Source organism: Rhodnius prolixus, unplaced genomic scaffold (assembly GCF_049639745.1).
Source record: "Rhodnius prolixus isolate KJV_2025 unplaced genomic scaffold, Rpr scaffold_3, whole genome shotgun sequence".
NCBI lineage: Eukaryota > Metazoa > Arthropoda > Insecta > Hemiptera > Reduviidae > Rhodnius > Rhodnius prolixus.
In genome coordinates, this window is record NW_027411603.1 from 20,894,358 (window position 1) to 20,921,911 (window position 27,554).

Genomic DNA, 27,554 nt, shown 5'->3' on the forward strand with positions numbered 1-27,554 from the left:
GACTGTCATAAGAGTAGGTATTGGCTTAGATTAAACTTATGAACATTATATTTCTGCTTTTACCGGTTATGTTACCTATTGGCCAAAGTTTAAGCAAATTTTTGTGGGTGAGTGGAGTGTGATCAGAATACTTTTATAGAAAACTAGCAGGAGATTTAGAGTTTGTATTTTGTTTGTTTTTCCTGTAGTTCACGAACATTATTTTTGAGCAAAAAACCATCGCCCGTGGGTGCACTTAACTGATATGGAAAAGGCACAGGGCTTGAGTCAATCATTTTTTCACTTCACTAACGTCAAACTTTCAAGTTGGAGTCACGAATTTCAACTAATTTTTGTTTGCTAATTTCATATCGAAAATATTATCGCTTGCTTTTCAGCGTTTGGTTCAATTTGATCTCTAGACCCGAAACATATGTGCACATATTTAGACAAAAAGCTATATTTTGACCATATTTCCTTAATCTTTCATGCAAGGGAAACAAAAGAATGATTATAACTCCTGCGGAAACCTTAGTATTAAAAAATACTAGCAAATTTTGTTTCTACATTAAAATTTTAAAAAATCACCAAAAAACTTTATTTACAAATTCATTAATTATTATATTTTTTTAAGGAAACGATTTTATTTTTTTAAAAAAAAGGTCTTTGTTCTCAATAAAACAGATAATAATAAGAAGCATTCGGCCTTGCAATGATAAATTTCACGCAGCAAAACCTAGAAACCAAATTAAATTTTGTGTTTGGCTTTAAATTGCGGACAGCATGATATCTAAGCTCTCATTTTATCAAAACTTGTCTTATTATCAAATACCACTAGAAACGAAAGCCGCTGTGCTGGAGGATCCACTGGAGCTCATATTGGATTAATCCAGTTCCTCTGAAGTTAGAGATAGCCTTATTCAACTTGGCCAATTTACTATAACAGTGTTTTAGTATAATAGTACTAAAATTCACTTCTTAATCGCTCTTTATAGAAAATGTATATAATTTGTTTGTTCAATGGTGGGAATTACATTTAGCAAAATGAAATTAGAAAGATAAACCTTTACGTTATTTTTCTTTAGCGGCATTCACATATTGTGTCCAAAAGTTTGGTCATTTGGAATTAATTCTTAGGTTTGTAAATGATTTAGTATGGATTCTTCTTAAAAAGAATTAAACCTTCATGAGCACCACTTTAATACTTGCTATTAGGAAACAACAAGAACATTACTTCACAATAAGCCTAATACCTCGCCTGACGGTCTTTGACCAAGGCATTTACGTTTTTTAGATTTTTTAAAGTATTTTTGTTCTGTTGTACAATAAACGTTTAAATAAATAAATAAGCCTAATACTTATTACCACATTTCTGTTACACTAAAATATGTCTGAAGAAAGAGTGAATAATAATGTAATAATCCCTAGAAATGGAGATGTGCGCGGGGCCAGTTACATGTTGAAGATAATGTCACCAAAATAAAGGAACTATAACTGCATTCCTGTCTAACAAATATAGTTCACTATCCAGAATAATAATAATACAGGATATATTTCGCTTTCCAACGCAATAACAGAGTAACATAAGCTCAAACTGGACCACAATGCAACAATCCTGTAGACAATATATTAAGTTGAAATACGTGCCAAGTATAAATTCTGTGAGTAAATTATTAACTACAATTGTTACAACTATCACGAACATTGTTTGCAATGGGAAGTCTACTCGAGAAATTAAAACAATAAATTACATATTAAGATAAAATATAATATCAATGGTTGTTTTATCACATTGGGTGTTTTTGTGTCTGTGTAATACTTATTTACGACCTTAGAGTGAACTTGAGATTTGCTTCAGTTGGTTTAGAAAAAATACCAGCAGCTCCTGTCATATAATTTTGTTTGAAGTTTGCACAAGCGTTTCGCATGATGTTAGCAATACTTGTGCCACGTTACAATGATTTTTAACGTAATGTGTAACCTTTCCTGTTAACTATATCCTGAATAAGACTATAAAGTCTTACGTAATTTCTTCCTGATACGTTTTCATGGAATAATTCCAAAATATCAACAATATCATTCCATGGAAATTCGTTGATTCCAACAAAGCAAAGTCACTCTTCTTTAAGGTAGTTCTGATCTATAGAAATCAATTGTAAATTGCCATTATTGTTACGATTCTTGAAAAAAAAATAACTAAGAAAATAATTATTTGAATAGGATACTTAAACCTTTTGAAAGTCTTTAAAACAAATGTATTCTACTTTATTATTTGTTTTGTTATATTTTAACATAGTTTTAATTTATTAGCGCTCCAAAAGTAATAAATTACCACAGGTAGATTAAAATGTATCACAAAGAGTCTTTTAACAAAGCGAGACTGCAGTTTTGAAATTTAAATACAGGCTGAAGCAAGACGCGATTACTTATTGTGCTTATTGAAATTAAAAGTTTTTGGTGATTCATGGACTGTTTGTGCCGATTTTCGGTAAGTAAGTACCTTACTTCAAGTGGTACTTGTTTCTAAAACATTCTCCGGTACATTGTGTTCGGAAGTTTGTTTTTTTTCCTTCTTTTCCTATTGTGACAATTTATTAACAATATTATTAGCTTTTATTATGTGACATTTATTATTTTTAGTGAGTATTTCGGTTTTAGGATCTAATAAACTATAATAGCAGTAGTACTTATTTTAAAAAGTTAAAAAGTAATTGTACAAATTTAACCTGGACAGTAACTTTAATTATTTTGTTTATAATTATAATCATATGTTAAATTGTAAATATTATTATTAGTGTTAAGTTGTGTACATACGCATTTAGTTCGCTTTTCTTTTTTGTTTATTAACTTTTTATTACTCTCTTTCTGTTTATATTGTTATTCTCTTATTTATTTCTCTTTCACGATGAGCAATTCTAGTGACCGCACAGTAATAGCTACCTCCACGGACAACGAGTCCACTACCTCCACTTCTTACAAAAGGAACTATCCTTCCGGTGTCTCCCCCAAAAAAATCAAAAAAACCAAAAGTTCACGGAACGCCTCTGCCAAGAAGAGTCCTCAGTGCCCCATGCGCACTGCAACCTGCACTGCGGATCAACCGCAAAACCCTCCTGTTTTTGTTCAGCCAGCAACGCCCCTCGCTCAGAAACCTGAAGTCTCAGCTCGAGTCTCAGCGACCGTAACAGCTCCTCCAGGAGTTCTAACCAACAATCCCTTCGCTCCTTTGGCTGATCTACAGGACATGGAGACTGCAGCGCCCGCCTCAATACCTGTCCACAAGCCACCTCCTATTTACGTAAAAAACCTCAATCAGTACACTGTTTTATGCTCTGCATTATCGCAACTCGTGGGAAGAGATACCTTTATATGCAAAGCAAGAATCACGGATCTAGTCATACACGCAAAAACAGTTGACAGCTACAGAGGCATCATCAGGTACCTCAAACAAAATAAGGCGGACTACCACACTTTCCAATTAGAGGAGGACAAAGCTTATAGAGTAGTCTTAAGACACCTCCACCAAAGCGTGCCCGTCGAATTCATAAAAGAAGAACTTAGTGAGCTGGGCCACACTGTTCGAAATGTGGCACCAGTGATTCATCCAATCACCAAACAAACTTTGCCTCTCTTCTTTGTGGATCTCGAACCACGGCCAAATAACAAAGACGTTTTTAACATTGAAACTCTTTGTTACTCTAGAATAAAGGTCGAAGAGCCACACAAGCAACGGATTGTTGTGCAGTGCAAGCGCTGCCAGGAGTACGGGCACACGAAGAGCTACTGCCAGCATAGACCAAGGTGCGTTAAATGTGCCGGTGAGCACTTTACTCAAGATTGCGGCAAAATGCCAACCACACCAGCCAAGTGTGCTCTCTGCAGCGGCGACCATACAGCCAGCTATAAAGGGTGTATGGTGTACAGAGAGTTGCAGCGAGCTCGGAGACAGCCTCCCGTGTACGAACATCGGTCAGCACAAAGGAGTATTCCACAGCCACCGCCAACAACACAGCAGTCAAGAAACTTTCCTCCTCTGCATACTCCCATCACTAACCAAAATCTATCATATGCAAGGGTGGCCGCGGGACCTCAGCCGCCTCCTATTTCTCAAATGCCCACGACCTCATCCACAGGAGACATCAATACACTTCTCACAAGCTTCTTAACAGACTTCAAATCCCTCATCACACCTCTGATATCTCTCCTTACAACTGTCGTTTCCAGACTCCTTCCTGGAGGAACTGCAATACTTATTCGAACTTCTTTACAACATTTCTTAATTCCCTACAACGCTACACCTTTCCTACAATCTACAGTAGTCTCTTTACTGACAGAGCCCTTCTCCTACACTTTTGCAGCTGTTTACTGTCCTCCTAACCACAATATCCATCAAAACGATTTCTCATCCTTTCTCTCTTCTCTTGGGTCTCGTTTCATATGTGGTGGCGATTACAACGCTAAGCATCCGAGTTGGGGCAGCCGGGTGGCGAATCCGAGAGGTCGAACTCTTAGGACTATCCTCAATCAAAATAGTTACATTTCCTTATCTCCTTCTCAACCGACTTACTGGCCAACTTCTCCTCGCAAAAGACCTGACCTTCTTGACTTCTTTATCTCTTCTAATATTACCTCTTTACACACTGATATACACACATTAAATGACTTGTCGTCAGATCATAGCCCCGTCATTCTAACCCTTGACATTCACCCAAAACAAGCTCTTCCACGACAAACCCTAATAAACGGAACTGTTGACTGGGACTTATTTCGAGAAACTCTTGACGAAAAACTGAACTTAAATGTGTCCTTAAAAACTCCTCAACAACTAGACGATAACGTGGCATACTTGACTGCCGCTATTCAGCAAAGTATTTGGCACTCTACTCAACGGACTTCACCCAACAGAACTGCACAATTACCTCTAAATCTACCTCTACACTTGAGAGAATTGATAACGCGCAAACGTCGCGCAAGAGCTCTTTGGCATCGCACCAGATATCCCTCTCACAAAAGACTGTTTAACCAACTCACTAGAGAACTGACAACAAAGCTAAGGGACTACTTTAACGACCAATTCTCTGTTTATACGCAATCACTCACAACTGAAGACAACTCCCTGTGGACAGCAACCAAAAGAATTCTTAAATATAGAAAAACTTCTCACCCACTAAGACGCCCGGACAATTCTTGGGCTAAATCCGACGAAGAGAGAGCCCAGTACTTTGCCGAACATCTTTCTTCAGTCTTCACTCCTCATCACGACGTACAAGACTTACAACATACTGGAAATATTCTCAAAGAACTGGACATCCCTCTACAACTTTCACCTCCTCCTAAGCCATTCACTCCTAAAGACATCATGGACGTAATCAACTGTCTTCCCAAAAAGAAAAGTCCGGGCTATGATCTGATTACTGCTAACATCCTTTTACAACTCTCCAGGAAAGCAATAGTATTTCTTACTACTCTTTATAATGCTGTACTTCGAACCACTTACTTTCCTATTCTCTATAAATTCTCTTCTGTAACAATGATCCCTAAACCAAATAAACCTTCTCATATCCCAAGCTCTTACCGACCCATCAGCCTTCTACCCATCTTGGGGAAAGTCCTCGAAAAACTTCTACTACTCCGTCTCCAAACTGAAATAGTCCCTTTAAATATCATTCCTGACCATCAGTTCGGTTTTCGGAGTTGCCACTCGACTGTTCTCCAAGCACATCGAGTGGTGGATGTAATCGCTACTTCCCTTGAATTAAAGCAGTACTGCCCGGGTGTCTTCCTTGACATATCTCAGGCATTTGACAGGGTATGGCACACGGGACTGCTTTATAAACTCAAACGCCTACTGCCTTCTACCTTTTACCTCATTCTTAAATCTTATCTCTCCGACCGTTTCTCCCAAGTCAAACAAGGTTCTTCTTCTTCCCATATCCTTCCAATACTCGCTGGAGTTCCTCAAGGAAGCATTCTAGCCCCCTTACTTTATATTCTCTATACTGCCGACTTACCAACTCACCCGACTACAATTACTTTCACTTTCGCAGACGACACTGCAATTCTTTCTCCTCATCTAGATCCTGTAATAGCAAGCCGTGCACTCCAATCACACGTAAATCTTCTCGAGCCTTGGCTGCAAAAGTGGAGAATCAAAGTGAACGAATGTAAGTCTAAATACATAGTATTCACCTTAAACAAGAAAATTCTCCCTCCTCTCTCCTTCCACAATACATCTATACCAATTACTAACCAAGTACGGTATCTCGGACTACATCTTGACAAACGACTAACATGGAACCCTCACACGAGACTCAAACGAACTGACCTCAATCTGAGGTATAAAATGTTGAAAAGACTACTCGACAAACGTTCAAAACTGACCCTGACAAACAAACGATCACTATATACCGCTATACTTGCCCCAATATGGACGTACGGAATACAACTTTACGGAAGTGCCAAAAAATCGAACATCAACCGACTTCAGACCTTACAATCAAAAATTCTAAGAACCATAGTTAACGCTCCCTTCTACGTCTCCAATCATACTATACACTCTGATCTCAATATTCCTCTCGTTTCTGAAATAGCCCAAACTCGATACACAAAACTCCATTCAAACCTACACGATCACTACAACCCTCTGATCCATAACATGTCTACCACAACACTTCCTTCTAATCCTCAACGCAGACTAAAGCGGCGGTGGCCACGCGACCATCTCAACACAACGCCGACCTCCTAGGATGGTTGCTGTGTAAGCTTGCCAATCTGGCGAACTAACGGCTTCCATCACTGGATGGTCGTCGTTCACTCCAATCACGCCCTTGGCGCACATGCATGTGCGCGTATATGTATGGATATGCATATGCGTGCATGTGTATTTGTGCCATCCCTTTTCACTCATCACTTTTGCTTATTGTACTGCATACAGTTGCAAAATAATAATAATAATAAAAAAAAAAAAAAAAAAAAAAAAAAAAAATACAGGCTATTGCTCTCAATTAATTTCCAAAGCACCCATAAACCTGTTTCGCCAATTTCCAATAACCTTTTCAACAGAGTGCAGCTGTTTCATTGATATTTATTTGTTTTCAGTTTTATTAAGAGCATAAATACTGTATCTTTCAATATCGGACCCTTTAATGTCCATTGCAGAAATTTCTTTGCGCTTTCATATGTAGCTCCTTTTGCCCTGCTGCGTGATCACTTCTCCCTATTGATACCATTGAGTTTTTACCCAACTATGCTAAGAGTTTTTGTACAATATTATTTTATTTTATTTATTTGTATTATTTATTTCCGGCGCATCGACGCCTATGGTCATTAGCGCCTATTATTTTCCCTACTGTACATCAATATTAATGAATTTTAAGTTTTGTTTTTAGAAGTCTTTCATTAAGTTTTAAGTAAGGAAGATGCTATTTTGAACAAGATTCTTGTAGGACAACCTGAAATTTCTAGCTGTCCGAATTGTAAAATCGCAAATCACTTAGAATTTGCTGACTTTTTTTAGCACTGCTAGTGAATTCCAAAATATCCTTACCACAACGCTTCTTTATTAACCTGATTTAGGAACGTAGTGAATAGAAAAATTTTGGTCAAAATATAGATAAATCAGTTTGATAAATAGTTAATAAAATACAACAAATAATCATTCGCAATAGGTCAACATGATGCTGAAAGGACAAAATTAATGCTGAGATAAAAGCGTTTTATAAAGAACCAGAAAACCAAACACAGAACAGATGTATTATTGTATTCAGAATCTCATGTTTTATTTAACACAAAGAAACATTTTGTTGAAATGATTGAACCAATGAAATACAGCTATATCCTGTATTGTATACATTTTACTAAGTCCCTATATATTTTACTTTTTTTTAAACAAATAATAATAAAACCAAAAACTTTATTTACTTCTTTATTCACCCATGTAAGTTACTTGAAAAGAATGAACAAAATAAAAAACTGAAAATAGTGTTTATTTAGTTGGCTGAACTAACGTAAAATTAAAGCCATGAACGTGAAAAAAGTTTCATTTTGAAGTAAGTAAAAAGAAATACAAATATTCACAAATATTATTTTCTTTGCAACATTTTTCTGAAGAAATTTCAAGAATAATTTATTAAAGTAAACCCTAGAAATGTTAATATTGGGGCGTTTCCAGTAGAGTGCACTATTTCCCACTAGCATTCCAATAAGTTTGATAAACGATTCAAATAAATGTTTTCGATTAATAGATTCGCTGGAAAATATTATCTCTCGTAATTCACAATTCTGAATTTAGTAACAATATCAGTAACAAATACCATGTGACTTTCCAAGTTATCAAATATGTAGGCAAGAATTTTATTCCAATAAAATAAATGGTATCAAATGACAAAATATATCAAAAAGAAACTGATGTATCTCAGCCTTTCTGAAAAATAGTATCTTTGCATTAGAAATTAGAGAGTCTACCTTTTTTATTCAATAAATGTAAGAAATTTTAAGCTAGAGAAAATCTTACATTTTTAATCCTGTCCTTAGCTAAATAAAATTTATTTAGTACTGCTTATTAAGATCTCAAGTTTGTGTTAACGTTTTGTAAAAATTTATTAAAATGCTGCAACACAAAATATGAATCTAGTACATGAATTAGCCACTTAGTTCAATTGTCATTGAATCCTTTTTTTGCAAAATTGCTATACAGGTTAAGAAAATATTTTAGCTTTAAAAAACAATTTGAAGAATTTTTTTTAAATTAGTGGTTAAATAATTTAGAAGTTAATATATTTTTTCATTTATTAATTTTTAATAGTTTTTTAGAGGAAGAATTGAAAACTTCAAATATAGCCACGTGGCTTATCTGTGTGGTTCTTATCATTTTACTACTTAAATTGTACTTAATTGGTGTAAGTTAGTTTAAAGAGGTAGCAAGCGTACAGCCTGGTTGGAGCATCGCAATAAATAAATAATGAATTAAGACACAAGGCTTAAGATTTGTTTATTTCGGGAGAATTTATCAAAAACAACTTCACGAACAGTTTTGAATCGTGGTTCAGAAAAAAAGTTTCGGTTTAGATAAACACATTCCTGCTTAATCAAAAGAAACAATTCCAGATTTATAGATAAATTTGGCGCCGCCTGATTTTTTTATATACAATTTATTGATTCTGCGCACCTTTATAGATCTGAAACCATACCTGTATGGCTTATCGTCGAAGGACAATTTCTAAGGCCAGCTTGTGCAAAATATGGTACGAAGGCTGAGACAAAGAAGGACACCTTTGTTGTAAAGATATTTTTGATGATGAGATGAGCTAAAACGATCGGAATACCTCTAAAAGAATTGATTCTTTTGCAAGGCGACTCTTCCTGCATTTAAAAAGAGTAACAATTTTTTTTACGATCTTAAATGGCGAGTTATATGGGCGGTTCCTGTGTGGTAACTTGACATGTCCTCACTCTTTTTTATCCCCATAAAACAGGGGCCCCCCAAACTTTTTGCACAGGAGGCCAGTTTACTGTCCCTCAGACCGTTGGAGGGCCGGACTATGAAACAAACTATTTTAAAGTAAAAAAAACAAAAAAAAAAACGGGAACAAATAGAATATTTCAAATAAAGAACAAGTAAATTTAAATCACCAAACTGCCCAGTATTTCTGTGGGAATTATGGGCCTGCTTTTGGCTAATGAGATGGTCCAATGTCCGGTTTAGTTATAGTGCTTCGTCTTTCTTCCTACTTCTGCTGTTATTTTACACTGCTTTCGGAGCCGTGATGTGTCCGACCCGCGTCATCGGAAGTAGTACTGTACATGAGCGACGCTGCGCTTTGCGGCACCGCCACATATAGTGCTCCTCTCACTGACCACCAATGAAAGAGATGCCCCTTCCGGAAGTGCGGGGAGGGCCGGATAAATGTTCTCAGGGGGCCGCATGTGGCCCGCGGGCCGTAGTTTGGGGACCCCTGCCGTAAAAGCTCATTCTGTGTCAATGCTCCTCTCTATTTTACATTTGAGATCCCTTGAATGTTGTCTAAGGAAGTGAATAGTTAAAAAATATATATACTTAATTAATAACATTTTCCGTAAGGCTCCTCTTTCAAACCACTAATTATATCTAATTCAATTTGTGAAATCTGATGTTATGGCTATACATTACTTTGAACTATGATGGAGTTTGATCTTTAAAGCTATTGAAAATATGGGTAGCCCAAAGTGCTGGATAATATCTTCGATTTTGTCCCTTAGACATGTTTATTCACAGCACTGTCAGGGAAACAATAAACATACAAGCAGCGACGGATAAAATAAAAGATATTTAAAGCTATGTCCCCTAACTAATTAAAAATTGTTTGGGAAAATTCTGATGCAAAGCGCACATTGAAATGTATTGCTATAAAACCTTCATTGTACGGATTTAAAGAAAAGGAAGCTTTTTATTTTACATGCACACATTTTAGTAAAATACTTAAATCAAAAGCTAATAAATCCCACTATCTTTCTCTGTGCTAACCTGGAATGAATTTTATTATTAAAATAATTAATTATAGGTAATATAATATTCTGCAATATTGGAAGACAGTAATATCTAAAATGTGATTCAGCATTGATTAAATGGGCCCTTGCAATCACTGCAACTTTTTACAGTCTAACTAAAAACTGAATTTTATTTAGATCAAATATTCTTAAACGAAAAAAAACTTCATGGAGAGATTTAGTCAAGTATTTAGAAATATTAACATAAATTAAGAAAATTCTCCTAATATTATTAGGTACTTATTCTTAGAGGATGTTTGTGTTTGTGATATTGTGATAATAAATTAAAGCACAGAATTTAATTAAATTAGTTCGAGCTTATACCACAGCCATACTGGTCTTTCACTATGTACTTTATAATTAGATTTCTAGGGAAATATTGGCTACAAAACTAACACATACTCCGATCTCTGTTTGTAAACTGTTCACTCTATTTCTTTGCTTCATTTTTCATTTTATTTTATTTTGTTTTAACTGATTTCTTTTTAAATTTTGACCTTTTTTCATGCTATGTTTTTTAAAAATTAATCCATTTTCTTTTAGATAATTAAGATTAAATTTATAATTTATTTTGTGGTGCTGGAATAGTGAAGGTACTAAACAATCTTTTTAAAAGTTTTCATTTCATTCTGTTAACTAGCATTGACTAGAAACTATGGAGACTGGAAAAAGCAACATAATGGTATGCAGTACCCATTTACTACAATTTTTAATTGGAATGTTTCTCCTGAGTAATGATATAATTTTAATGAATAATTGGCATGTTTAATTGGCATAGAATAATTGGCATGTTTAAATTTTTTTTTTTTTTAAATAAGATTGATTAAAAACAGTTCTCTGTAGCATGGGCATTTGAACTTAATTTAAAAATAATCGTATTAAATAAATAAAATGAAAGTTTGATTAATGTTTAAGACAAGAATTCAATATAACTTCAATAATATGGTTCAAAAATGGCTTTGAACAAAACTGAAAGAAGGAATGTTCATTAAATTTTTTTTTATGTATTCATTTAAAGCGTGTTATCGATTTTGGTATTTGGTATTGATCTCTCGTTAAGACATCGCCTATTGCAGGAGCAGAAGTTGAAATGTAAAGAAAAAAAACTTCGGAAATCGGGCTGGTTGTGTACCCAACTCACAGCTCGGCAAGTCATTCAACACGGTGGCCATGTTATACTCGTATGAGGGAAACTTCACCTTATAGATTTACACTCGTTTGAGCTTCCTAAGATTTTCTGCTATAATATGCACCAGCATATAGAGTTCTCTCATGATAACAATATCCAGTTAATGCGAGTCCTTCGAATCCCTGCTCATTTGCTTACTTTCGTCTGGTGTTGCTCTAAGGAGAAAAAAATGCAACACTAAAGTAATATTCAGATTACTTTGTACATATTATGCTAAGGTTATCAGATTTTTTACCTGAAATCCGGGGACACCTGGCAGCTCCATGTATACAAATGATTTTATTTTATTTTTAAATAAAAAACGGATCAATATCCAATTTACAGAAACAACAATATTAATATAATAAACAATACAAATTTAGGTATTTATAATTTAGGTTTATATTTAGGTTTTAGAATTTTATTTTACCTTTTAGAGGTTATTATAAAGATTTATACAATACAAATAGTTCAAAGAAATGGTTGACATCTGGCTTTATTTATCAAATTTTGTATATCTGTGCCAAAAAAATCTAAGTTAAAATGATTGGCTGTCCGCATCATACGAAAGATAGGGGAGTAAAAAAACGTAATTATGTTTGCAGTACGGTACATTGAATGGAGAAGAATGTCGTGTAGTATGGGATGAGATATTAAAAGAAATTAGAGAAAGAAGGTAAGGACAGTCTATTTGAGAATGGAGAATTTTGCAGAGAAAGGAGAGGTCATAATAAATTCTTCTGGTGGCAAGTGGAGGAATATTGAGAGTGAGCTGTAGATTGGAATAGATAAGGGTTTCTTTAGGGATTTACAAACATGGTCGTAACGTTACTGTTGTCCACTGATAAGAGTCAAGTTTTTCGAGGTAAATTCAATACTTTACTATTATTGTACACTATAAATATAATTATTAATACTTGTTAAAACATAATATTTTTGTTCAGACACAATTTAAGTCACAAGTATTTTTGTGATGAATGTATTTTTTTGTAATATGTCCATCTCTTGAACTAAGTTTTGTAGCAAATTCTTGACAAGTCGTAGGAAAGTTAGTGATGATAGTTAAAATAGAACGCATTGTTTTAACTCTCATCCTTGATCGCTCTGAATTTCATATCATGTTCATTGCTGAGAAAACTCTTTGATTACAATCAAAACTATTGAATTTCAAGATTGAAAAATTGTGGTATCAAATTGTAAGATAACCTGGGCAACCTAGTAAACATCTTGCTATACTTATAAGTTATTACTTTCGTTTCATTGTTGGACAAAAACAAACGAGGGATGGAAAATACAAGTTACTTTACTGAAAATTTACTTCTGTACTGTTGAAAATAGGAACTTCTGAATCATATGAAATATTTATTTCTCTTAATGTTACTAGTTACTGCTACTTAATGATTTTAGGACTAAGGACATTGATATCGAAAGCGGGGACATTCCGAGGACACTTTTCAATCGGGAACAGAAGTACAAATTCAGGGACTGTCCTCGGGAAACGGGGACGTCTTCGCATCAGCAGCAGATCTAAGTGAAAAACTCCAGCTGGAATATGGATAAAGATAGAAAGTGAAAATGAACTAGAAGAAAGTAATTGAGACAGGCTCTGAAAGTAAGGATTGGCCAGCTGGAAGGAACTGGTGAGTGCTGGGGATTGCTAAAATTATTGCTGCTTCAGCCTGTTAAAAATTTTGGCTAACGTTATCCCTATAGCACAAGGAACTTTTTTTGAAAAACAGAAGTTGTTAAAGAAAGTTTGGGATCGAGAACGTTAGGCCGTGGCAGGGCATTCTGCATCAAAAATAGACATTGAATTCATTTCTTTTGTAAGAAAAAGTTATTTTCTCATTTTGTTTTTTTGTTAAAAACTTTTATAAATATATAGCTCATCCATTTCATTAAAATCATTATAATATTTCTATTCAGATTATGTTCTCAGAGAATTTTCTTGTGGGTAACTTATTGGGTTAAAATATAATTTTCAATGGTAACTATTCAGTGATTTTCACTATTGTCCTTCCTCGTCAATACTGAACTGTGTGCAGATCTCGCTAACATTTCTGGTATGGACCATTTTCCAAACATCACTTTTTTTGGTCTCGGTAGGCCGCAAAACGGATATTTTCGGTTTAACCTTCTAAAATTTCACAATAATTCTGTTGCTAGTAGAAAAAAAAAGAGTAAAAAAAGTGTTAATTAGTTGAAAGACATTTCAGATTTCACAAAGCTTTTGTCAATAATTTTTTTTAAATTCGTCCTGTTTTAGCGTACATGCTTTTTTAGTGTGAGCCTTTAGGATTCGCCTCCTTCGCCGAGGGACTTACAATGTACACTCAGCCTGAGAGAAGGATTATGCTAGCAGTTAGTAACGAAGGCCACAATTACTGCGAAGAGAAGCCATTATTCATACTGCAAACCTTAGACTTTATTAGTCCTTCACAAAAAAATGCGCATTTTTTCCCACTTTAATTCAAAAGATAATTAAGTATTGTAATTTGACAACTTTGTAAAAGATTATAAAACCTACCCCAGTTAGAAAATACTAATTACGAAGTAAGGTTTATTATGCTGTTATCATGAGAAGAGATCAAAGAGATTTGTTTTGTCTTTTTTCTTTTTTTTTAAAAGGAAACTTTTGAAAGAGCATGACGAGCATTGTGTCTTAGTCAAGTAAATACATCACGCGCAAACAACATTTATTTTCCACAGGCCATTCTAAAGCTTTGGGCCAGCGTTTATTCTTGCAGTGTACACCAAAAGGGTCAACGTTTTATGTTTAAACATGAACCATATTTTTCTTTTTTCTTTTTATTTGAATAATAAATATAGGATTTCCGGCTGTATTTTAGTCCTTAAAGCGGTACTATTACTGAAGGTTGAGGCATCACCCTTAATATTCACTTCCTTATATATATAGGAAGAAAAGCATGGCGACCATGTCAAATTTTCAAATTCAAGTTTCCACATAAAAAAGTGATTTTTTAAATTTCTCTTCCTCCTAAAAAATAATGAAAGCATTCCAATCGTGCCGATTTTTGATTTTGATTCACCCTTAGTACGACAAAGCGTTTTTTTTTTTTGTTTTTTGTTTTACGAATTGGTCTGAATGTGTCCCTTTTTTGTATTTCTATCTGGTTGTTGTCACCATAACTCAGAAACGATAGAACGCAAAAAGCTCTAATTTGATATTTCTCCTAGGTGCTTAATCAAAGAACGCCAAAATAAAGATTTGGTCAAAATCCTAAGACTGCTACTATTACCATTATATTGAATGGATTTTCAATCGATTCTTTTAAAACTTTTTAACTAATTTATCTATAGATCTATACTTTTTATGACTTGTGACCTCCAAACGTAAAGATAAAAAGAAATATAATTATAAAAAATACAAGAAAAATAAACTTGAGTTTTAATCTTAACGAAATAACTGATACATATACAAGGGTCGTTTGAAAAGTCCGTGTAAAAATAAAAACTACTTAATTTTTTGGGGTAAACCTTTTTTATTTTTCAACATAGTCTCCTTTTAGGCTTATACACTTCGTCCAACGCTGCTCTAGTTTGTTGATCCCTTCCGAATAATAGGATTTGTCCAAGTCTGAAAAATAGCCATTCGTTTCTGCAATCACCTCCTCGTTTGAATAAAATCTTTTTCCCGCCAGCCATTTCTTCTTATTGGGGAACAAATAGTAGTCCGAGGGAGCCAAGTCTGGAGAATAGGGGGGATGTGAAACGAGTTGGAACCCTATTTCCATTAATTTTGCGACCACAACTGCTGAGGTGTGAGCTGGTGCGTTGTCGTGATGGAAAAGGACTTTTTTGTGGGCCAATCGTGGGCGTTTTTCTTGCAGCTCGGCCTTCAAACGGTCCAATAATGATGAATAATATGCACCTGTAATAGTTTTACCCCTTTCCAGATAGTCGATGAGGATTATTCCTTGCGAATCCCAAAAGACAGTCGCCATAATCTTTCCGGCCGAAGGAACGGTCTTCGCCTTTTTTGGCGCAGATTCCCCCTTGGTAACCCATTGTTTAGATTGTTCTTTGGTCCCAGGAGTGTAGTGATGTATCCATGTTTCATCCACAGTGACGAAACGACGCTTAAAGTCCTGCGGATTCTTCTGGAACAGCTGCAAACCGTCCTTGCAACACTTCACACGATTTCGTTTTTGGTCAAGCGTGAGCAATCGCGGCACCCATCTTGCGGATAGCTGTGTCATGTCCAAATGTTGATGCAAAATATTATGTACCCGTTCATTCGAGATGCCCACAGCACTAGCAATCTCACGCACGTTCACTCTTCTGTCATCCATCACCATATCATGGATTTCGTCAATGATTTCTGGAGTAGTAACCTCAACAGGGCGTCCAGGACGTTCAGCGTCACTTGTGCCCATATGGCCACTCCGAAAATTTTGAAACCACTTATAAACTGTTCTAATCGAACGTGCAGTCACCATAATGTTTATCAAGCTTCTCTTTAGTCTCCTGAGGCGTTTTGCCTTTCATAAAGTAGTGTTTAATCAACAAACGAAATTCTTTTTCGTCCATTTTTTGAAAATCAATCGACTTCCTCGATTCAAACGAATGCCAAACACAAAGAAATAGACCGATCTGGCTGAAACTTGGTGTGTGTTCTTCCAAGAGATGCTACTAACTAAACATAACCTTGATACGCGCCAGTGGTGCTATCTCTCTGACTTTGCACGGACTTTTCAAACGACCCTCGTACTTTTAATATTTTTATTGAATATTTCACTAGAAAAATGATTTTAGGCGACATATGTTTATTGTGATATGGACATTGTACAGCTATTTCAAAATTATTATGGTTATAAAAGGAGAAAGGTGCTCAGAAAAACTCTTTAACTGCAGAGACCATACCAAATTAGAAGATTTTTGTAACATATTAAGGGAAATTGAATTTTCATTTATACCACATTCATATGATTTTTTAAAAAATGTTTTATCATTATTAATTTGAAAAGTACATTAAACTTGATGACTTATTCTTGTTTTTTTAAAAAAGGACGATACGTATAGTTAGTTACTATAGAAACGTCATGTCTAAATGTACCTGTTTTTGTATTCATGGCTCGTTGCGTTTTGAACTGTCCAATATATCATGGATTACGACTTCCTCCACACAGAGGATCGTAAAAGTTATAATATATTAAAACTCGAGTTCGAGACTCGAGATGTCACTAATGCCTTTTTACTTATCAAATAATAAAATAAATTCAAGAGGAAACTTGCTAGGAAATAGCTGTGCATCAATTATTCTAGAAAGAATTCTTTATCTAAAAAAAAAGAAAGTTAGGTTTTTTTGGTTGGCAAAAATGGTTAAAAAGATAAAATTTACAAAAAAAAATGAAACAAAATTTAAAATTATTTGAAAAATTGTCTGAGAACTACTAAGATTTCTTTTTTTTAAAAGGTTGAAAATTTATATCTTAAGATTTATTTTGAAAACTGAACATGGGATTTTCATGTTACGAACGCGTGTTGAAAGTTAATATCTTTATAACCTCTCCTGGGCTAACCCATTTCCTAATGAGCTGGCCAAACCCATTCTGCTGCTTTTCTTTCTTAATGTTTTCTGCAGCATCCAATTTCATATTAGCTCTGATTGCGGTATTTCTCTCGCGATCCTTTCTGTACTTCTTCTTTATATTTTTAACGTACCTATCCTAAGAACTATAATATCCCCATCTAATGGAAATTTTCTATTATTCGTATGATTCCTAAACTGGAAACATCAAAAATCTTCCCAATTTATATCATCATAAGTTTTCTTCCCATTCTAGATGAAATCATAGGAAAATACTTCTTTAAAAACTAATACTTTCTTACCTTGAAACTACCAACGTAATCCCTGAATATCTGTTGGGATTCAATAGGCCACACTCTACTGTTTCTACTATTCAACACCACAGCTCTTCTTGAGCGGAAGTAATGCTGCATGGGAGCCTTCCTCAATGTAAAGAAAGGGGTGTGGCACTTTAACAACTTTAGAAAATGAAGAGGACCGTTCCCGTAGTGTTACATCCTCAAGTCCTATCTTTCTAACTGTTACTTCCAAAAATAAGTTAGAAACTACCTTTGTTGAGCATAGGCTTGGCTTCCTGCAAAGGAGCTTCTTAGGTTGCTTCAAAACATAATTTAGAGTTTGATTTAACTCTAAATTATAATTTAGAGTTAAATCAAACTCTAAATTATAATTTTTAGTACAATTTTTGGTTTTACCACGTTCATATTAACTAAATTAAAGGTAATGCTAAAATATTGTTTTAAGAGATAGTCGTGGGCCGGAAGAAGGATTTCCTAAACTTTAATTTTTAGTTTCTCATACTATAGTTAAAAAACTTCAGAGTTTATCAAATGAAACACCTGTTTCGAACGGGGTTTTTTTAAGATCCTGGAAATTTGTTTTTAATCATTGTCTGCGTAAGTCTGTGTGAAGAAAACATTTCAAAGACGAAAAGTACCAGAGAGCTGCAACTTTTTTTAACGGAGACCAACTGTTACTCAGCAAAAACCTTTTAAGTTTATTCATAATCATCGATCTCACTCAGAAATGTTTTATAAAACTTCCTCTAACGTTTGTTATTTTAATATATTTTTTTGCGTACAATGTAGAAAAAAAAATATATATTTTTTCCATCATTCTAAGTGAATGGTTTAAACAAGAACAGGTTTTGTCAGTTCAACATCAACAACAAATGGAATAACGTTTTTTTTTACACCAATTTATTCTTTGTAATGAAAAAGTTAGCGTGAAATAGTTAATTGTTTGTGAAACAGTATTGGAGATATCAAATAGAAGTGTGGAACTGTTTGTTATCGAAGTTTGTTAGAGAGACACAATCCCTAGGAACAAATCCTTAGGGATAACAATAACCTAACGGAGCACTAATGATAATAGAACGTTACACATTCTGATTGTACTCCATTATCTATCTATCCTCAAATACCTTCTATTTACTGCCATGGGAGTTCAGCTTCAAACCAAGATTTCACATTTACAATACGCTTATTCGCGTAAATTTCAATTTGATTTCCTTACTTTTTTATTGAATTTAGAATTTAGGTTTTGCGCTCCTATCTTTCTGAAAGATTCTTTCAAGTTATTACTGGCTCCACAATCTCTTCTTTCTCGTCAGTGGGGGCGGAAGTGCCCCGCAGGGGAGTATACTTGGCCCCGTTCTCTACACAGTATACACATCAGACATACCTGTACAACCCTCTACACTACTCTAAACATAGTATGCAGACGACACAGCCATACTAGCTACAAGTACACATCCTACATCAGCTTCATACAAGTTACAGGACACACTTACATAAAATAGAATCCTGGGCAAAGAAGTGGCGGTTTAAAATGAACCCACAGAAATGCCAGCTGTTTACTCTCCGGCGGGGCTCCTGTCCACCTGGCCTCTTCAACAGCAATCCTCTTCCTTGTACAGATCTGGTGCGCTACCTTGGGCTCTACATAGACTAACGACTCACGTGGAACCCACACACTAGACTTAAAAGACAAGCAATGACAAAACTTGCTAAACTGCTTTACAGACTTCTTGGACGACGCTCCAAATTACCCATTGATCTCAAACGCAATATATTCGTACAGTACTATCCTCAAACCTATGTGGACTTACGGACTAGAGCTGTGGGGGTTCAGCCAAACCTACAAACATACGGACTGTACAGACATTTCAATCAAAATTACTGCGACAGATAGCTTACGCTCCTTTCTACGTGACTAACCTCACTCTTCACACCGACCTCAACATTCCCTTCGTTCACCAAATAACTAAATATCAAAAATTCCATACTGCTCTCTCGACTAGCTCTAATACCCTTGTACTGTCCCTCGCTTCCTCTGACAATTCACCTCGCAGTCTGAATCGCCAATGGCCCCGCGACTTCCTTGATGTCTGAAGACCTAGAGATCATTATATCCCGTAGAGAGTGCTGTCACTGGGTAGTTTCACTCCTCCTACTCTTCACGTACCAATTAATCTTGTATTTCCTGATTTACTTATTGTACATATGTATATACAGATTGTAGACAACTTAATAAATTTAAAAAAAAATCGGTTTGAACCTGGTGTAATGGATTTTAATACGGACTAGTTACAAGGTGGAAGATTCGATAATTTCGAGCCCCGCGAGCCGTTATTTTGTATTTAAACAAAAAAAAATGTTTTCCACCCTCCATGACTTCATACTCTGTTTTATTAAAAACAAAACCGAACTTCGCATCAACGTTAATGAAGTTTGTATACCACCATTAAAATCCATAAAATTTTATTTGTTCATGTTTTCATTGATTAAAAATTCCATAAAATATATATTTAATTTGGCAATTATTACTTTTGTTACACAAATTAATAAGATAATACAGTGTTTCCACTTTTCCCTTATACAGTGAGCAAGTCCAATTATTTGGTTCCAGAACAATAATGTTTAGTAAATTTGTTTGTAATATTTGTGTATAAAATTTGCTTTGTTTACTATTGAATCACAAAAGGGTAAACATCAACAATGTTTTACTCTGTAACTTATAGAATATTAATCCACCTGTGTTCAGTTCGTCTAGTGTGTGCACGCTTCAAAGTTGTACGTACAAAATCAGCCATCAAATCATATCAATTATTTTTTTCTCTAATTGTTAACATTGAAATGAAATACCAGTATGCCTTGGTATATATTATATTATATTGTGCGTATATTCTATATTATATTCTGTGCGCACACTATCAAAATATCATATCAGATCAAATCTCTATAATTTACCAATTAAATATTTTGCTTTGTGTTTTGAAACATTTTCATTTATTAGTTTTATTTCATAGTTCTCATCAACAAATACTTATAAACATTATTTTCAGAACGCACATTAATCTCATTTAACTATTTTTAAAGGTAAAAAATCACAATTTAAAATTGTAATCAGGGCAGAATTTAGATGAAAAGAGGTACTAGGCTATTCCACTTATGAGGCCCTTTCACCTCCCATTTTTAGGTTTGTAAATTACATGAGAGATAATAAAATACATCACTACTCTGATAATATGTACAGGGTGAACCAGTAAGTAATGTTCATAGGCCTACTGTGTGTGGAACATCTAAAGTGGAGTTCAATGACGTATTGGCCAACTTCATATTTTCCACTGTTCTTGAGTGATGTCACTTTAATTTTTTTTTTTCTAAAATCATTACTTTTTTTTGCAATAAAAATGTTATTACTCAGAAAGTTTTAGTCCAAATTCGATTCTGATAACACGGTTAGTAAGACAGATAAATTTTCTAAAAATTGACATCATTTCGAAGCATAAGTTATCCTCCAAACAGCCTCAATCTTCCTCCAAATATTGGAAAAATATAAGTAATCGAAATATTTAAGAAAACTCATTAGGCCCTTATGAGATCATTATCAGACAAGGTGTTGGCATTTTTTATAAATGTTTCCTTATCTAATAGGCTTTCTAACGTGGTATATCATTTTCCAGGATTCCTTTTATGTTAGCCCGAGAAATTACGTTTGTTTTGCAAAAAAACGTGTTCACGAGCACACAACAGTGTTAGTTTATCAAGTTGTTTAATTCATTGAAAACTCTTTCACATGGACAAGTAGATTGTCTTAAAATAAGGAAGTCAAAGGTTACAAATTTCCCTTTAAAAATTTACTTCTGATCTCTCTGAAATATTTGAGAAAATGTTAGGAAATATTTTAAACAAGTAGGTACTATTTTTATAATCGAAGGTACATAATACTGGTTCGCCCTGAATATCAAAATGTTAAATGTTAATATTATAATATGTTATGTATTTAGAATAGTGTAATTTTAATTTTGCTAACAATTTGAAAGTAGGCCCCTCTTGATCTTGAGGCCCTAGGCTTTTAACTTGTTGAATTATAATCGAACAAGTATTACACATTCTTATCTCTTTCAATTACAACATTATGATCTACATTCAGGCAGCATAAAAACCTCTACCTCTAACTTGGATTAGCCTAGCCCTTAGAAGACAAACCTTATTATCTTAAGGAACAATGAGACTTTTGTTTATGTAGGAGACAACGGAAACTTGTCGACCATTAAACGGTTCAATTATTTTGTTCCAACCTTTTGAAGTTCAAAATTTTGATTTCAATAAATAATTAATTCAAATGTTATAAGTGTATATTCTACTAAACTATTAACACATTAACAACAAAAGTGAGATTATAGGGAAATCCGCAACGATTGAAAAATAAATAAATATAAAAGAAGAAGTGATATGACGGATAGAATCGACGATAATATTCAGTACTGCAGACTGAATCATGTTTCCAACAATATCCAATAACTCCTACAAAATAAACTTTTATACCTTCGCATATTTCATTTATTGAAACATTCTTCTGAATGCAGTGAGTGAGTAAGTTGAGTACTGACCTGCTAATAGGAGGGTCAGCAGTAAATAGAGGATGTAAGGACGGTTCCTCATCTCAACATGGCCGGATCTACTTCATCACCAGCCGCCTCCATCACCAGTCTGCAACAAAATCAAGTCAAACATAAAGTAAACATCCGGGATAAAAAAGGGGCTCAGTAAGTGCTAATTTCTGGATAGCTAATTTTGTCCATAAGCTTATTGTTGGAGGGCAAAGGTGGCAATTATACCAACTTGTTTGAATACTCAGCTTTTTACGTTGATGAACTATATTATATTATTATTTATTTATTTATTTTATTGCTTTTGAGAGACAGGTCTCTCTTAGCAAGGAGTTGACGTTTTACAATATTTTTATTTTTTACAAACATTGTACATACAATTTATATACAAATTAAACTTCTAAAAATCATAAAATAAGAAAATGGTAAATTAAGGAAATCGCAATTCTTGCTGTTATAAATAAATAAGTGAAAATTAAGTAAAAAAAAGGAACTAGACAAAGAAAAATGCAGAAATACGAGTACTATAAAACATAATAAGAGAAAAGAAATGCAAAGATTATAATTAACTTAAAATAATCATTAGTTATGTTTACATTAAGATAAATCTGTCCAGTAATAAACCCTATCTAAATCTTTATAAATCTTCCAAAAATTCTAGTATTTTTTAAACAATTGGCAATGTAATATAATAAATATCATTTAGTTTAGTAATACTTTCAATTTGTAATATGTTCACTAAATTGTTCATTACAATTATGAGCAATATATTTCCCTAAATATTTGAAAATAGCTTCTTTGTGAAGAGGCATTTAAAGAATAAATGATACACATAACTATGTATATTAAATGCTTCCAAAACAAGTAGACAGCCCAATTTGTAAAAAAAAAAAAAATTACTTTTCCTTGTTTAGTGAACTGTATTTATTGTGAAAACTGATCATTGAAATATTTGCACTATTATGGTACATAACATAAGTACCATAATAATAAAAAAGAATAAACTTTCGATAGGTAAGATTAGTAAATTGAAAATCGATCTTAGTCGATTTTAGATTGTACGTAGTTTTTCCAAGTTGAGCAAGTTTGTTAGTGTTTGAATCGAGATTTTTGGTTAAAAAATAGTTTAAAGCGCCTACATTTAGATAACTAACTATTTAAAAATTACCATATCAAGAAAAATACTTTTGGGAAAATCACGTTAAACTACCAAATTCTCTTTAAGATAGTTTTGGTAAAATAGTCCATCTTTTGACGTCTGATAAAATGTACTTTTAGTTACTCAGGTGTTGTCCTACAAATCTTCTTTCTACTTTATTATCTCATTTTTTAACTTTTTTATATGTAGGTAAAATTTTTCAGTGACATGAAAACAGTTACCTTCAGAAAGGTTCTAGGATTTGTTGTTATATTTTCTTAATAATGAAATTGTTTCTGAGAATATGTTTACGAAGTAATTTAGGCAACATTACGATGTTATAACATTATGTGTGTAAGGTAATAACGTAAAATAGGTGTAAAATAGCATTAATAATTGTCAGTAGTGAATAATTAAGTAATTACTTTAAGCTTACAACTCTAACTCTCGGAGGGCTCCAATTCAGAATAAGAGGAACTCGGAATGGATGGTGCTAATTAGAGGTATGTTATTTTGATAAATCTATGAAAACTGACTTTTCGGACAAAACAAGTTGCAGTACATTTACGCTTCGGAGATTGTAGGATAAGGATAATTAATTCTAGAGCTGTAGTTAACTCCAAGTAGCTGTACTGGCTTGTCAAGTTCTGTGAAATTAAATTCGATAAGTTGTACGATGGACATTCTGATGTATTTGTTGCACATTGTTTGGGTTTTCCAACATTGAGCATAAATGCATAATGTGACTGCTGCTTGTCTAATCTTGGGGAATTCTCTTGGTTCTTTTAAAGTAACAGAACCATTTACACAAAGCCTTAACATGTAAAGAGACATTGTTGTAATGGTGGATGAGAACTCATGTAAGTGGCAGGCAAACCAAAAAATTTCATTATTATCAGAACTCTAGATCAAGTTTACCATGGCATTGCAAAAAAAACGGCTGTGATGTCTTGGTTATAAATGGCTCTGCAATCTTGGAGCGGTAGGAGATATCATCCATTTTATTGGGAAATGTCCGATTTTACAGGAGTTCAGGGTACAGTACTTGGGAAATAGAAAACTCAAGAAAAGTGAAATTATTCTTTATTTGAATGGATTGGTGCAAGCTGTGTAAGTAGCGTAAAGTAGGGTGAGATGGCCACCATTTTATTTGGAGGATGCCTGCAAATTTTTGGTAAGGGCTACTAGGCTTACTTTATTATTATCTTTGGAAACCTCATATACTCACAAACATAAGATAAGGTAAAAATTTCAGAAAAAATGCTAAGGGAAACATTTTTTTATTCTTACAAAAAAAAATATAGCATTTGGCCATCTATCCCCACTGGGTTGGGTGAGTTGGCCAATGTAACTTGGGAGAGATGGCCACATATTGTAAATGAAATTGCACTAGTAAAACGTAAAAATAACGGAAAACAATAAATGGTTACTTAATATTTACTTTTTAAAATATTTTCAATAATATAATTTATATATATATTTTTATTTTATTAATTTTTTTCGGTATTTCGGTAATGACTATAAAGAGATGGGACAGATACAATAGATGAATCACAACGTTAAACTTTGACAAAAGAGTAAATACAGTAGATACTGGGAAATTTCTTTTAATACAAAAAACGTTAAAGACAAAACATCGGAAAAACCAAAAACCCCTACGAACAGATACAAATGGCCATCTGTCCCGATTGCTAGAGAGAGAAATGGCCAACATGATAAACATAACTCAACGCGTACTTTTTGACAGTTTTAGAAGTTAGGATTCATTAATGTATACTGTACTTTCCTAATATGTAAAAAACAACACTAAAATTTCGACACATACATTCGCTGCAGCACGCATTTTTTGTTGAGACGATAATGTTTTTATTCTCTGAGTTAATTAATAACGCTTTGACGCAGACCAAAATGAACTCACTGTAGTCAGACATGAATGTTCATCACTTGAGAGGTCACGCAGCGCCGTCGGGCGACATTTCGGTTAAATTTCGGCTGTTGGCCATCTCTCCCGATTGGCTATCTCACCCGACTTTATCCTACACAATATCCGCTTGTATTTATAGACAATTTTTAATAAATCATTTTAATTTTCAATACTGAAATATGTTTAGTTCCGAACTTTATGGTAATGTAAATTAGAGTCAACTCGGCAGCCAGGCTAAGTCCATGCTCGAAGTGTGTTTTGTTTTGAATTTAAGAAATGTTAGATTATTTTGCTTATAGTTAAGATAAATATTTTGTTTTTGTATGTTTTAAGTTCTTGAATAAACACAATTATTATTATTCAGATTGGGTAAACACTACATGTGTTACATACCGATAGCTTGTATGGCTGAACAACCGATAGCCTGTTGAGGTTGACGGAATGAAGAAGAAACAACAAATCCCTACATGGATTGAGCAATCTCTGTTCAGCTTGAAGGGCTTGTTTAGCTGAAAGTTCGGTACTAACTGTCCAACCACTATGAACTTTACTCCAGCTGACATATAATTTTTAGATTCTGGAATTATGTTTAGAATTTAAACAACATGGATCTATGTGCTATTCACAAGAGAAAATTTAAACCATTTAATTTTGTTGTAGTTCTGGAATTTTCTAAATAATCTTTACAGTCTAGTTATCATTTCTATTTTTCATAGCACATTATAGAAAAAGGTTAATTATCCAAAAATTTTGGGAGCTTTTCAACCCCTAAACACTACTATTTGTGCACCGTTATTCGGTTGAAAAATCAATTGTTTAAACAATAAAACATTTTGGCATTATATGACATTAATCTGCAACGAGTTTGCCTCCATTAGATCTGTCATTAACACTTCTAAAATTCTAAATGCAAGTGAACAATACTGAAGTTAATAAAGGAAATCCTCATTACTAGTTTATGGTTAATGAAGCCAATAAGTGTAACCCATGGGCACAATACTAGGTTGCAACTGGTACGTGCTTGGCATGTCTAAAATAACCTTCCACTCGGCCCATTATGTGGGTTTTCTAGCTTTATTGTCCTCTATGGACAAACTCTTATAAAGATTTTAACAGCAAACAGCCACAAATAATTGACATTAATTAGTTTTCAAACCAATCAAACTATTGGTTCAAAGTAAAGTGCTAGAACATAATGGTTGGTTTAGTAGTGCTGGAAAATATCTATTATTTTATTGATATGTTTGTTTTATTTGATTTCAGGCCGATTTTAGATTCTAACAAATTTCTAGGGACTGATTCATCAACTTTTATAAAGAAAATACACTTTTAGTAATAAACTTTAGTCCGTGATCACTACATTTAATAAGAATAGGCAATCTCCATCTTATCTTCACACCTGCACTCATGAGCATTTGCTGAGAAAATGTTTTGCAGCATTGCCTGATGAGTGTTGACTATAAGGTGACTCAGCGAGGCCATACCAACGATTCACAATGTTGATTTCATTTCATTTAACAAGAATTTAACCCAATTGGGATACCACAATCTAAATGGATTTTACTCGTAGTTCTATCAGTACTTGGCCCCGTTCTCTACACAGTATACACACCAGGCATACCTGTACAACCCTCTACACCACTCTGTACATATGCAGACGACACAGCCAGATTTAGCTTCAAGTACATAAAAAGTACATAAGACATAAGTATAGACACATTTACATAAAATAGAATCCTGGGCAAAGAAGTGGCGGATTAAAATGAACCCACAGAAATGCCAGCACGCCACGTTTACTTTCCGGCGGGGCTCCTGTCCACCTGTCCTCTTCAACAGCAGTCCTCTTCCTTGTACTGATCTGGTGCGCTACCTTGGGCTCTTTATAGAAAAAAGACTCACGTAGAACCCACACACTAGACATCAAAAAGACAAGCAATGACGAAACGTGCTAAACTGCTTTACTGACTACATGGACGACGCTCTAAATTACCCATTGAACTTAAACGCTTAATATTCGTACAGTACTATCCTCAAACCTATGTGGACTTACGGACTAGAGCTGTGGGGGTTCAGCCAAACCTACAAACATACGGACTGTACAGACATTTCAGTCTAAACTACTGCCGACAGATAGATGGCGCTCCTTTCTACGTGACTAACCTCACTCTTCACAACGACCTCAACATCTCCTTTATAGACCAACTCGCCAAGACTAAATAACAAAAATTCCATTACTACTCTCTTGACTAGCTCTAATCCTTTTGTACTGTCTTTCGCTTCCTCTGACATCCCTAATACTCCTCGCCGACTGAATCGCCAGTGGCCCCGCGACTTCCTTGTAGGCTGAAGAACTAAACGCCATTATTCTCCTAA

At 34.3% G+C, this 27,554-nt stretch overlaps 1 protein-coding gene across 1 annotated transcript in view; it reads right to left on the minus strand.

The window, feature by feature from the left end:
• The window catches only part of LOC141453579 (acetylcholine receptor subunit alpha-like), a 338,623-nt gene extending 312,102 nt beyond the window's left edge, over positions 1-26,521 (minus strand). The window contains exons 1-2 of the mRNA XM_074126968.1: positions 25,575-26,521; positions 22,120-22,219 (exon numbers count right to left, since the gene is read on the minus strand). Of these exons, the coding sequence (XP_073983069.1) occupies positions 22,120-22,171 (52 nt within the window). The 5' untranslated portion in view covers positions 22,172-22,219; positions 25,575-26,521. The remainder of the gene's footprint in view (positions 1-22,119; positions 22,220-25,574) is intronic.
• Between the last annotated feature and the right edge of the window lie 1,033 nt (positions 26,522-27,554).